The following is a 13,313-nucleotide window of genomic DNA, read 5'->3' on the forward strand; positions in this document are numbered from 1 at the left end:
AAAAAAAAAAAAAAGAAAAAAAAAAAGAAGGAAATTTGTACAAATCCTCCTCCTTGCTGAAGTGCAAACAAGCTGGGAAATGCCTGCTATGGATCAGTGCTGCAAGCTGGCCTTCCTGCCGTGTTCTGTAGGCTCTTCTCCAAAGGGTTTGACGGGGGCTTCCTCCTGCACGCCTCAGAGGGGGGTACTTGATGTTTTAGTGGGGATTTGGACAAAGATGTCTTGGCAGTGTCTGGAAAAGTAATTGCCTGGATGTCAGCGTGTGCAGCACCTCCTCGCTCCACCGGGCAGGAATACCAGTCCCAGCCCACCATGGGAAGGGGATGGTGTTTGCTAAATATCCCCAGGTCCATGTGAACTTCTGCAGCCACAGTGAAGCTGTGTGTCCTCGTGGCTGCCTTTGCTGGCCTCTCAACAGCGTGCACCTCAGGAATTCCGACTGTTCCTCGTGTGTCACTGTGATGGCTCAGCCACTGTGGGAATCCAGGAGAGTTCCTAGAGACTTAGTAGTCATTAAAGATGGCCTGCAGGGGAAAACATGGGATTCCTGGCCTGGTTGCCTGTTTGTGGTGGACAAAGGAGTGGATGGCTCGAGCTCTGTCTGGGACAATGGCTGTAGTGACCATTTCCAGTCTTCCCAATCTCACTTCCCCCTTTTAAACGAGTTGCTATTGCTGGTAGCAGTGTGTTGGGCATGACTTAAATTCATCAGCAGACCACCAAATTGGGTGGTTCCAGTTATTAAACAATTAGAAAGACCCAAAAAGAAAAAAAAAAATCAGGAATGATACCTACGGCTGAAGCAAAATAAACGGCTGGCACCTTCCTATCCTGAAAATGAAAACATGGTGAGGAATAGGGTTAGTGAAGCTGAACGTTTTCCACAGTCAGTTGTGGAAAACATTCAGGGGCTTCACACCCCCTGAAGCCCCCTGGGGGTGGAGTTTCTCCGAGGCTTCCCGTGTTCTTCCCAGGTTTATCTGAAGGCCTCCATCGCAGTCAGGGACTGCACCACGGCCAGTGCTGTCGTGTTCCTGATCGACCGGTTCCTGTACTGGATCGACGCCTCCGGCAAACTCCTGCGGATCGCCAAGGGCCTGCACCGGCTGCATCCCGGCGCTCCTGTCAGCCCGCAGGTGCTCATCCGCCAGGCTCGCCTCGCCGTCAACACAGGTACTGCTCCTCTTCCTCGCTCGGGAAGCTCCAATTAGGAGCTACTTGACTCTGGAGAAGACACTTCATCCCTCGCCGGGATCACGTTGTCACGGCCCCCGGTGCCATCTTTCCGAGCGCACTTCCCGCTCCCGGCCCCCTCGAGCCCTCCCAGCTCCTCTCACTAGCACAAAGGGGCCGGTATAAAGGGTTTCAGAGCCAAAAGCAGGAGAGAAAAATTGTGAAAGGGTGTGGAAAATACTAATTGGAGCCTTTGTTCCTTAACAAATCTTCCCTGCTGGTTTCAAACAGGGGTATCTGAATTGCTGTACTCCCGACCAAGGGCCTTGAAAAAAAGGAAATTGGAACCCTGGCATTTTCTCTGCACCGTCCCAGCTGCTTTTTATTTTTCAGTGGGACCACTTGACTACGCAGACAAGTCAGCTTGCAACCCCTCCAGGATAAAAAAATAAAATTCCATCATTCCTGTAACATGGACAACACCTGAAGGGTTTTTAACACATCTTCCTGTGGCTGTGCTTTCCGTGGTGGGATGTCAAGTCGCTCCCCAGTCAGACCAAAATGGGTTTCCAAAACCCACATTTCCCTGGGACAGAGTCCTGCTGAAGGGAGCAGGCTAGACTACTCTCTTCTGGGAGGGAAATAAGAGCTGGGAATCCCAGCACTCTTCCAGAAATGCATAACGTGTAAAATTAAACTTATATATATGTAATTTCATCTCACTGTGTGACCACATTTTGCAGATCGTAGGGCATGTGCACTTCTGACTGTTGACAGCAGCAAATCTGTGTGCTGGTGATATCTCCTGAATATTCTCGTTCACTTCATGCCACATCATGCATTTTTATATTCATTTTCTGCCCTTTTTTTTCCCTTTAATTTTCAATCAGGTAAACTTTTAAAAGCTGAATATATCCTAAGCAGCCTGATTAATGACAATGGAGCAACAGGTACGTATGGATTTCTTTTCCAGTTTCACACTTGCTATTTTGGCGGGATTTTTCATCCTAATTTTAACAGTTACACAAGCTCCAAATGCAGCCAGACCAGCCCCACTAATGACTCCTTACATCACACTTCTCTTTCCTTCACCACTCTTTGCTGAAATGTGGAAACACAACTTTGTTTTGAAACTTTCAAAACTCATCCCTGTGTGTCTTCACGCGGGTGGGAAAATACTCTGGATGGGGAAGTTTAAAAGGTGGACCCATTTCAAGCAGTTGGCTGATCTAGAAAACTAACACAACTCTATCCCCTCAAAAATGCAGATTGTTGGAGTAATGCTTCTCCTCCCAATTCCCACTGATCTTACAGGCTAAATCAATACTTTATTCTATACTTTTTATTTTCCTTTCTGCCCCATGACTCGACTGCTGATCATGTGTCTTGTCTTGGATCTGGAGGGATGTGTGGTATTTCTGCTAGTGAGAGTTCAATAATTTTGGCAGCCATACAGCATCATTATTTAGTTCTGGTTTTGAGACAAGCTGTTTTAGGGGGTTATGTCTGTTCTCCATTTCCTTAAGCTTTCAGGGATTATTTACCCAATATATTCAGGTTTCCCTACCACTTGGAAAATTTGGGAAGCCTGTTCTGGGGTTTTCTTTCACGTGAAACCGAGATTCTCATACAAGAAGGGCCTCCACGCAAAAAAAAAGGGAGAATCCCGGCAATTTGCTGGGATTTAGGTTACCCTTGGAGGTTTAGAGTGACAGCAAGGTTTTCCATTCTCTGCTGAGTTTTCCCGCTCTTCCTGCAGGTACCTGGCGATACGCGGAGGGAAGCGATCGGATTCTCGTTCAGGCAGTCTGCTTGCAGATCAGGGGGCAGATCCTGCAAAAGCTTGGTGAGGCTCCTTTCTATAAACATCCACTCAAGGTTTTCCCCGTTTCTTTTTTCCCTCTAAAATGTTACATCGGACACCTATCAGAGTTTTGGCTTGTGCTGAACTCCCCCTGTCCATAAAACAGCGTGATGGGCTTCTGTATTCAGGGTTTGACCCTTGAGGGAACAGTGTTAATTTTGTGCTTCTGGTTTGAAACACCGAAGTCTTCCATGACTGTTGAGCTGAAGTTTCTTATGAGGACAAGATGGTGTGGTTTTATCCTGTGGAAATCCTTAGCTGCCATCTGCTCAGTGACTGTTTTCTGATTGATTTCAGGGATGTGGTATGAGGCAGCAGAGTTGATTTGGGCCTCACTCGTGGGATACTTCAAACTTCCTCAGCCAGATAAGAAGGTAGCGTTTCCTTCCCATTCTGGATGTGCTTACCAATCCAATAATAATTCCAGAGTAGCTTTTGTTTGCTGCAGCCAAGTCCCTCAGCAGTAGTGTCTCATGTGTTTATTCACTAAATGCCTTGAGAATGAATTTCTGTGTAATACACACCTCAGCCAGGGTTAGCAGGCAGGACAAAGTCTGTATTCGGCGTTGTTTCCGCATGCATGCACAGACCTACCGACACCTTTTTGTCCTGCAGGGGCGTGGAAGTAACAGTTCTCATTAAGCAGAATCGCCCAAAGTGAACCATCAGCCAGAATGTCACAGGTGCCTTCAGCAAGGACAGGCTAATCCCAGACTGCAGCCACAGATTTTAGGGTTTTTTTATTTTGTTTTCCTAGTTTTCCTAGTGTCCGAGCTAGGTTTATTTGCTGAGCTGCTCTACGCTATCTGTGGTAGGTGACGGATTTCCCTGGCACTGCAGGACCTGAACACCTCACAGCAGCCACTGTGTCTGCCTTTAGCACCTTTGAGAGGCTTTTCAGCACCAATCTTCCCACTGGAGATGAAGCAACAGTTGCACCATGTGTCCATAGCTAAACAGGAATGTGCACCTGAGCCTGGCAAGTCCCGGGGTGAGGCTTGAGGAGGTTTTGTAATTGGACCCCAGCACAAGATATCCCACAAACCCAGACCTCGTCACCTCTCCTTTGCCGTGCCTTAAAGCTTGACCTCAAGCTCAGAACATTTCTGTGTTCTCCATTTCAGTGGGAGCAAAAGTTCTGTAGGGAATTTTTGTGGAAAGCTTGCCGCTACTTCCTGGCTTTCTTAACTATTTAGCTGGGCAGACCCTTAGGTGGCATCAGATCTTCCAATTACGCTTCCTGCAAGTTGAAATTAATAAAACCTTATCAAAATGACACCTCTGAATTTCTTAGAAATGCTTCTCTTTGGATCTTGTTAGTTTGCTTTGTTGTATTTTTTTCCTGGTATGTTCTACACAGAACCTGCTTTATTCAGAGCAATAAAATTCAAAATACAGGGGGGAAAACCCACTCTGATCATTTTCCATTTCTCTTTCAGGGAATTGCCACTTCCTTGTGTTTTATGGCAGACATCTTTGCTTCCATGAATGAGCAGGATTATGCACGTTTTAAAACCAATGCTGACATAGACCTGGTGAGACTTGGTTTGGGATTTGGGTGTTTAGATTCTTCAGATGTTGTCTGAATGTTGTCCCAAATTCCCCCACACTTTGTTCTCCCTCCAGGTCCTCTCCTGTGCTGAGAGGGCTGAAGAAACTTCCACTGTTGCTAATGAAAAAATTCATTTGCACCCAGATGGGAAAAAGAAAACATTGAGAGTATTTTATGGAGTGTGTATGTCTGTAATATACAGAATATTTATAGGCTCAAAAAGTGACATATTGATGGCAAACCTGAGCAAAAATGCTCCTGAGGAAACAGACCTGGCTGTTGTTTAAGATATGATGTCCCTGCTTATCAGGTCCCATCTCCTTGGAAATAAAGCCTTTGACATGAGGTTTCCCCTCATGTTTTTCTTTCACTAGAGCTTCCTCCAAGAGTCCAGCCATCGCTTGTTATCTGCTGCTGAGGCCTGCAAACTGGCAGCAGCCTACAGCCAGTACACCCCCCTGTTTGTCCTCACGGCTGTGGTAAGTGTTCATCTTCGCTCTGCAAGTGGGATTTGTGCAGGGGAAGAGCCCTGGCTGTTAAATTTGGCTCCAGCCCAGCTTTCAAACACTGGGGTATCGTGGCTGTGTTGTGGGTGCGATTGGTTATATGTGGCATGAGTTGCTCTGAACTCCAGCCAGGGTGGAAGGCTGTCCACAGAGCGAGGATGGGCTTTCAAGCCCTGGGAATGCTGCTTCTCCTACAACTACAGCTCCATTTCAAAGGAAAAAGAGGGAGATTATTCCCTCCAGGAAACACAGCAGCAGAGAGTTAAAGCCAGTGTTTGCTTAGAATTTTTAATTCATTCGTTCTTTCATCCCCTCCCAGAACATCCGTGGGATGTGTTTGCTGTCCTACAGTCACTCCAAGGACTGTCCCCCGGAAAAGAGAGAGTTCTACTTGTCTGAAGCCAAAGAATCCTTCGAGATCGGGCTCCTCACCAAGAATGACCAGAGTCCCATCACCAGCAGGCAGGAGCTCCACAGTTTTATCAAAGCTGCCTTCTGCCTCGCCACCGTGCACCGGTGGCTCCGTGGGGAGAGCCGGGAGCTCCGTGAGGTGGGTCAGCTGTGCAGGGAAGCCTTGGGAAAACTGCATTCGTACAGCACTTCGTTCCCAGAAGAGGAGGAGAAAGGAAAGCTTGCCAAGGAGATCATGTCCCTGATCACATCCGTGAAGAAGCGCCTGCGAGTGGAAAGCTTCCCCAATTCCGATGCCAGGTCTTACGTCCCAGACAGTTACAAAGGCACAGTGGGAAAGCCTGCCCTGCGAAGGGAAACCAGCTTTGAGAAGATCCTTGCCAGGCATTCCCAGCATCACCTGTCAGTGTGCCAAGTGTTTGAGAACACCTGCAGGGCTCATAAAATGCTGGGAGAAATCCAGGTGGGACCTTGTATCACAACCTTAAGGACAGAGACCAAAACCACGGACACTGCATGTACTACTCAGGAAATAGTGCAGGATGGGAGAGGTGCTGCAAGAATCCTGAGCTTACCAACAGCAGGAAGCAGCTCAGAGAGACTTGGTGGCTGGAGAAATCAAGACATTTGTTCTGGTGTGATGAAAATTTCCTTGGAAGAAGAGACTGAACCTTTAGGAATGGAAATAAATGATGAAAATGGTGGTTTCAACGCAGGGCAAAACGGGAGTCAAAGCACGACTTCAGAGAGCTCTTGGTGCAAGCTGTCAAAATCCAGTTACTCTTCCAGCTGGGAGGAGCTAAACTGTAATAGCAGTAGAGAGTCCCTCAGGGAAGGGCAGCAGCAGGAGAAGGGCTCAGCAGAGGAGCGATGCTGCACCACAGAATCTGATGGAAACGGTCAAGCCACGTCCTTGTGCCCGTTGCCTCCCAGAGCCTGGAATCCTGCTCCTCAGGAGCCTCTCCACAGCTTTGAGGGATCTCCTCAGCCTTCCTCGGAGGGAGGTGCACCTCGAGCTGGAAGGAGGGTGGAGAAGGCATCTCTTTGTGGAGGTGAACTGCAGGAGGGAAGACACTGTGGAAAGAGATCTCCTCAAAAGAAAGCAAAGGACCTGAGTGATGCGTTTCCTTCCCTCTCCACCCATTACTCCCTTCCTACCAGGCTGGAGGAGGAGGAGAAGTCCTCCTCCTGTGCACAGCTGGGCTGCAGGACCAAGGACAGTGGCAGGGAGGGAGGCAGCGGCCGCTTTGAGCGGGTCCACCCAGGAGAACCCGCAGGAAGCACGGAGGATCCCTCGTGTGAGACACATCCCCCCCAAAACGGGGGTAATTCTGCGCTGTCAATGATCACTGAGCCCAAAACAGGCAGCAGCTCCTCTGTGCGTGACTGGACGAGGAAATCTGCCGTGGTGAGGGACAGACCCCGCCAAGTGCCTGAGGTTGACACCCAAGCAGAAACGATTGATGACACAGAGTTTGATTTCCTCGGTGTTGGAGACTTAGTAAACAGTTATCCCGCGGCATCTGCTCCAAAGCATCAAGCAGCTCCCAGTGTGCCAACAGCTTTGCTCTCGCAGGGCAAGGTATCCGTAAGCAAGCACTTCGACTCTGCCACTACGGAAGGAGATGAGGAAAAGTCTCAGGACGTGGTGAGCAGCAGGGGACAATCCAGTTCATCTCTGAGTTCATGGATCAAATCAGCACAGACGCCCACGAGTTCCCCTGAGGTTCCTTTTCTGACCCCGGGGGGAAGTTTTGCCCTCACACCTGGGAGAACGAAGGAAGAAATCCTGGACGCTCGATTTCTGAGGGATGACGATTACAAGCAGCTTCTGGCAGGGGTGGAACATAATTGGCTTGTCCAGAGACTGATGCCTACTGGGATCTTTAGGACCAAAGAGCTTCGTAAAGCGTACTGTAAGTTCCCACACAGCAACAGGTGCCCCCTCAGGGGGGGCCTTTCAACACGATATTTTAGTCAGCATTTACTAGGATTTAATTTTTTGTCGTCTTCCGCCCCGTTACTTGAGTCTGGTTGCCTGTTTAGATTCCAGAACCAATAAAGATCCTGTGGTGTTTTCTTTTTGTAGCTGCTCTTCTTTTAAAATACTCCAAGAAATCCGGCCTGTGGACGGGCCAAGAGACCGCCGTGTTCATCGGGGACTACCTGAACGTGGCAAAGGAAGGCAAGCAGAGAAGTGCCTTCTGGATACACCTCCTGCACCAAGAAGAAATCCTGGGAAGGTATGGGCCAAACAGATTTCCAAAACAATATGTTTATCAATGCTGCTTCTGTGTAAATATGAATAAAAACTCTCTGGTGAGATTTTCTGCACCAAGAGTGTTTTATGGGTCTCCCAAATGTCTTGGGCGTTTTGGCAACCTTTTCCATCAGTCCATGTAACCCTACTTTTTAATTTCTGGGAAGGAAACCTACTTCACTGTTGTCTTCTAACAGCTGATTGCAGAGTAAACTCTTATGATTATCTAGAAGCACCATATTAGAAGTAGCCTATAAATTATTATGGGTTGAGAACAGTATATCAATACCTCTGAGTTGGCTCTCCCTTCAGAGTCAAGAACAGTTGAGTTTAAACTTTCCAGTGTTATGAAACCCCCATCCCAACATGTGATTGATAATTTTTCACCTGTATGAGATACAAAAGAAAAAAAAAACACCCAAATTTAATGGCCATTTTAAAGGTATCACCCACAGCAGGATTTGCTTCTGAACAGCCAAGGTCAGCTTTGCACTGATGTTCTGTATCACGACATACAGAACTGACACTTCTCCCAACACTTCTCCCTCTGTTTAGGTATGTTGGGAAGGAATATAAGGAAGAAAAAGGGCTCCTCCATCACTTCAGCGACGTGGAGCGACAAATGACCGCCCAGTACTACGTGACAGAGTTCAACAAGAGGCTGTATGAGCAAAAGATCCCTACCCAAATCTTTTATATCCCATCTGCAGTACTCCTGGTAAGGGCTGTTTTCTAAGCATTTCCAAGGAACTGGTGTGGGAAGTGTGCCTTGAGCCGATTTTGATTTTAAACCACCAGCAGTGAGACTGTCTCGTTTCAGATACTGGAAGACAGAACTATAAAAGGGTGTGTGAGTGTGGAGCCCTACATCCTCGGGGAGTTCGTGAAGCTGTCCAACAACACCAAGGTAGTAAAGAATGAGTACAAAGCCACGGAGTACGGCCTGGCTTACGGCCACTTCTGCTACGAGTTCTCCAGGGGAACAGACGTCGTCGTGGACCTGCAGGGTGTGTATTACAGTGAACCTCATGCCTTTCAGGCTCAACCTTTAGCCCCCAGGTATCTTTGGGATATTCATTTCCTTAAATATTCAGGAAGTGCCTCTTAGGGTTCAGCTTTTGCTGACACGGGTGGAAACTGGGAAACACTGAGCTGACGCTGACAGAGCTTGGACTGCGCCAAGCAGAGAGCCTTGAGTACAACAACACAAAGCCTGTGATGTTTGACACCAAATTGCATTGTTTTTTCCACAGGCTGGGTGACAGGAAACGGGAAGGGCCTCATCTACCTCACAGACCCCCAGATTCATTCTCTTAATAGCAGAGATGTCTCCCGCTCCAACTTTGGGAAGAGAGGAATTTATTACTTCTTTAATGACCAGCACGTGGAGTGCAACGAGATCTGTCGCAGCCTGTCTTTGACAAGGCCCTCGGTGGAGCTGCTGGCATAGGACTCTCACAGGTCAGTCACACCAAGAGCTGGACACTGTTTTGACACACACATCTTTAGGAGCAGGGAGCAGCAAAAAGCTGCCTTCATTTCCCACTCTCCTCTTCCCCCTCCCCAAAACCCTGATGTTCCGCTGCCCCCCTCCCTTAAACTTCCACAAAAAAGATGGGTCCCCAACAGACTTGGCTTTAACAAAACCACCCCCTTTTGTTTCTGCAACCAGCAGAGATTTTTTTAGGCTTTTGTCCCAGTGTTTTAGCAGTGCTATTGTTTTCTAGGTGATGTTTGTGCTGAGTTGTTTGGAAGGATGCCCCAGCCCTGCGCCAACCGATTAGAACTAGGTGTAAAGAGGGAGAAGCACGAGAAGGAAAAAAAAAAAAAACAAACAAAATTAAATCTCTTTATTATGGTGCATAAACCTTCAGTCTTGGGGAGCTGCGCAGCTGCACGGGGAGAAAAATGCATTCAAAAATATAATGCCAGTGTGAATAATCCTTTCTCGGGCGCTGCTCGCAGACTGCTCCAGCTTTGTCAGGTGAACTTGAACCGGGGCCGTCAGATTTGTGGCCGTTCCCATTGCACACTGTCTGTCACCCCGGGGCATTCACCATCTTGCCTGTTGTTAAGAGCCGGCGAACAATCCATCATTGAGCCGGGCAGGCGCTGGCTCACAGAGCAGCGAAATCGGCGTGTGACGGTACACTCGGCCCCAGTGTCTCGCAGATTAAAGTGATACATGAAAACTCACGTGTTACTGGGAAGATTAAGCCCGTTATCTTGTTCCGCAGCCAATAAAGGCCGGCCTTGTCCGCGGCAGTGGGGAAATGCCGGCTTTAACCAAGTGACAGACATAGCTCCGCGCTCCGGCCAGCGAGCGCCCGGCTCCGAGGGGCAGACAAAGCTAGTTAGCAAGATCCCGGGAATTAATGGGCGCCGGGGATGCTGTGTTAAAGCGTCTCTGCAGAGGCTTTCCCTGCTCTATAGAGACAATTAAACCCGAAACAAAACCTCCCGGACAATCTCTGCGGAACAAAGTGTCCTAATACGCTGCCAGCAGCCGGCCCCGCCGGGTCTGCTCCAGCAGCGCACGCAGCCGCGGGACCCCTGACAAGCCGTGCCTTTTCCAGCTTCTTCCTGGTCAAAGGGAGAAAAAGGAAATTCGTTTAGATGTGCTCCCGAATAAATCCGTCCGCGTGAAATTTTCATGCCTTGCTTTCTTCCTAGCGTTTGCTTTTAGCGGCTGATTTCTCGTGTCGGTTTTAGGGGACTTTTTGCCACCTCAGCCAAAGTTATGGCTATTCACAGGTATATTGAGGATCAGCCTGTCCAGTTCCCTGTTAAAATATACGTGGAATCATATTCTACTTGTCTCACTCTTTACAGGCTTGGGCACAATTTCAGAGGTATCAGGCACTCTGTCTTCACCCGGGGCTTGGATACTGGAAATCATGGAATAATGTGCCCCAAAACCTCATTGCCTGAAGAACTTGGACACACACGTGGCCCCAAACACACAGAGCTTAAATTGTTGTTTCTTATTTCTGGTACAAATATGGGAATATTGGGGGAAATAAATAGTTGACTCTGATGATGGAGAATTTAATATTTTGGCTGGAAGTTTTGTCCTAGAGCTACTGACCAAAAAAATTGCTGCTTTTTTATTTTCTCTAGTTTCAGAATAAAGTAATTTGGACTAACCTGACACTTAGGGAATACTTCTTTTATTTTTTTTTTAATTAGAAATTTTAGTTAGAAATGGAATGGTTTGTATTAAGTAACTTCCTACCAAGGTGTTTTTTGGGCTCGGTGAATTATAACACACTCCAGATTCCAACCTAAGTGCTTGGTATGACCATTGAGGGCCAGTCTCTACAGTATGAGTGGAACTGTGTCGTGCTGGGACAGTGAAATATTAACTGTAGGGACATCAAGTTTGAGGAGACATGGAACATTTCCTCCTCTCAGCTAAACTCATGGACTTGAGTTTACGCCCTGTGTAAGTGCTGCAGTAAGTCAGGCACAGAACTGTCCTGCTCTTAACAAGGTGGGCACACGCTTTCCTGTCCTTCAGGGGAAGGGATTTGCCTGAAGGTTTTTCCCACTTACCTTTCTGCAGGTGTCCACGTGAAAGGCAGAGAGTCTGGCTGGCTGTGTGCTCAGGCGCGAAAGTTCAGTACGTTTGATACCGAGGGAACAACCGGAGGCTGCAAACCTCAGGTAGAATGATCTTCTCACTCCTTTGCCAGTAACTAGTGACTCTATGGAGCACTTTGGGGGATTTCCCTTAGAAAAGACACAGAGGAAAGGGAGGCCCTCAGTTGTCCCAACAATACAGTGCTGAGCCAGGCTTGCCTCCCTGTGAGTCTCAGCATCCCAGGCCATTACGGCCGGCGGGGAGCGGGCGCGAGGTGACCCCTCCAGCTGTGAGGCAGCCCCTGCACGCGAGGCAGCACGGCCCTGCTGCCATAAACCCGGCATCAGCTGCCCCTGGGGCCCAGCTGCTGGATTTAGGCGCCGCTCCTTCGCCAGACACAGCTATTCATGGGGGCTGAGGGCAAAGCCTCACGCCAGCGAGCGCAGAACCGCAGCCCGCGCTGCCCGATCTCTTCTGCTTGGAAAGACACGGCAGCGCCGGCCTCCTCGGCATCTCCTTCCCGCTAACCAGAGCGGGAATATTTGCAGCAAAGCAAAAGAAAAAAACAGCTTGATAACTGCTGCTGTCACCTGCTGCCCCGAGGGAAGTCCCCGCACTGGCACCCGGGTGCCCTCCCTGGCCCTGCAGGGAAACTGGCAGCAGCGTGCAGCTCTCATCCCTCTCCTGGGAGCGACACAGGCCACCCTCCTTTTTTCCACTTGGATGAAATCGTCTCCCCTGTCCCTTGGCAGAGCGGGAGCAGATGGGGCTGTTGGCCTCCGCAGCCTCCCGCTGCCCCAGCTCGTGTGAGTCGGTGATGCCTCCAGCCCCCCCAGCCTGCCCACTGTGCCCCTCCAAACAGAACTTAATCCCATTCCCTAATCCCAAACTTCTCTGCCAAGCTGTTTTTGAGGCAGAGCGTATCTTTCATCCAAAGATAACAAGTTATTAACAATAATTTGCTAAGCGGTGGATGCTGCTCAGAGGACCAGAGCACCCACAGCACCGAGGGGGAGCGCAGATCCCGTAGAGGCAGGTCCAGCATCCCTCTTCCCCCGCCGCATCCAGGGGGTGGCTGGGTGGCACAGCCAGCACCCAGGGGCGCAGGATGAGGGCAGGGTCCCCCCCCCGGCAGGCAGCAGGTGCCTTTCCTCCCTCGGTAACAGCCGAGCGGAGCCCAAACTGCCGTGCCGGCTACCGGGGCTGCCGTCCCCTCCGAGCAGGACATCACGTTAATAGAGGTTGATTTGCAAACGGCGTCGCCCCCCCCCCAGTGCCCCCCTTTGCCTGACTCCCGCTTTTCTGCTCAATGGCACAGATGCTGCTTTGTGCTGCCCAGGACCAGGCAGGCTATTAGCAGCAAATCCAGCGAGGGAAATTAATGAAGGCGACTGCTAATAAAAGACAGCTCAGGACAGCCCGACCAACTTGCTCCGAGCGGTAATTAACTTTTTTTAAAACTCATGAAGGTAAATATGCCGTCAGCTTTGGGCCGGGCTCTCTGCTTTTTAATAAAAGGAGGAGGAGGGGGAGGCAAGGGGAAGGGGGTGGCTGCGTGTCACAGCCGCCCCAGCACCGTCCCTCTTCCCTCCCGGCCGCTGCAAAGTGACCCTCTGAGGATTTCTTTTCTCTCCGAGCAATTTCTAAAGGTCTTATTTTAAATCCGAGCACCGCGAGGGTTTTACCTCTCCTTGATCTGAGTTCTGTACAAGAGGTCACGGGGATGAGCAGGATGCCAGCATTTTGCTGGACCTGCACAGCTGTTGCAGCATCGTAGGCAAAAGGCAGGATATCCTGATATCCTAATATCCTGATATCCTAATATCCTGATAGATATCCTTACGTTGTCAGAGCAAAAGAGTGTCTTAGGCCATAACAAACAAGATTTAGCCCTGAAGTAAGACAACAACCTACACCAGGTTGCAACAAAATTCCCACCGGGATTTCTGTTTCTGCCAGAGGAT

The 13,313-nt window shown here is 49.3% G+C and overlaps 1 protein-coding gene across 10 annotated transcripts in view; it reads left to right on the plus strand.

Annotated features, from left to right (window-relative positions):
• Window positions 1-12,785, plus strand: part of ALPK1 (alpha kinase 1) — a 36,129-nt gene extending 23,344 nt beyond the window's left edge. For 8 of the 10 annotated variants that reach the window (XM_017825118.1, XM_017825114.1, XM_017825112.1 and 5 more), the window contains 12 exons: window positions 975-1,173; window positions 2,064-2,123; window positions 2,933-3,019; window positions 3,335-3,411; window positions 4,477-4,572; window positions 4,964-5,068; window positions 5,415-7,422; window positions 7,596-7,749; window positions 8,322-8,484; window positions 8,587-8,773; window positions 9,020-9,227; window positions 10,599-10,932. In XM_017825118.1, the coding sequence (XP_017680607.1) occupies window positions 975-1,173; window positions 2,064-2,123; window positions 2,933-3,019; window positions 3,335-3,411; window positions 4,477-4,572; window positions 4,964-5,068; window positions 5,415-7,422; window positions 7,596-7,749; window positions 8,322-8,484; window positions 8,587-8,773; window positions 9,020-9,216 (3,333 nt within the window). In that variant the 3' untranslated portion in view covers window positions 9,217-9,227; window positions 10,599-10,932. Of the gene's footprint in view, window positions 1-974; window positions 1,174-2,063; window positions 2,124-2,932; window positions 3,020-3,334; window positions 3,412-4,476; window positions 4,573-4,963; window positions 5,069-5,414; window positions 7,423-7,595; window positions 7,750-8,321; window positions 8,485-8,586; window positions 8,774-9,019; window positions 9,228-10,598; window positions 10,933-11,331; window positions 11,478-12,667 lie in introns of those variants that run through there. The other 2 variants (XR_001876439.1, XM_017825115.1) reach the window with 2 other exon arrangements.
• Window positions 12,786-13,313: the final 528 nt, after the last annotated feature.

Source organism: Lepidothrix coronata, unplaced genomic scaffold, assembly GCF_001604755.1.
Source record: "Lepidothrix coronata isolate B3197 unplaced genomic scaffold, Lepidothrix_coronata-1.0 Scaffold116, whole genome shotgun sequence".
Classification (NCBI taxonomy): domain Eukaryota; kingdom Metazoa; phylum Chordata; class Aves; order Passeriformes; family Pipridae; genus Lepidothrix; species Lepidothrix coronata.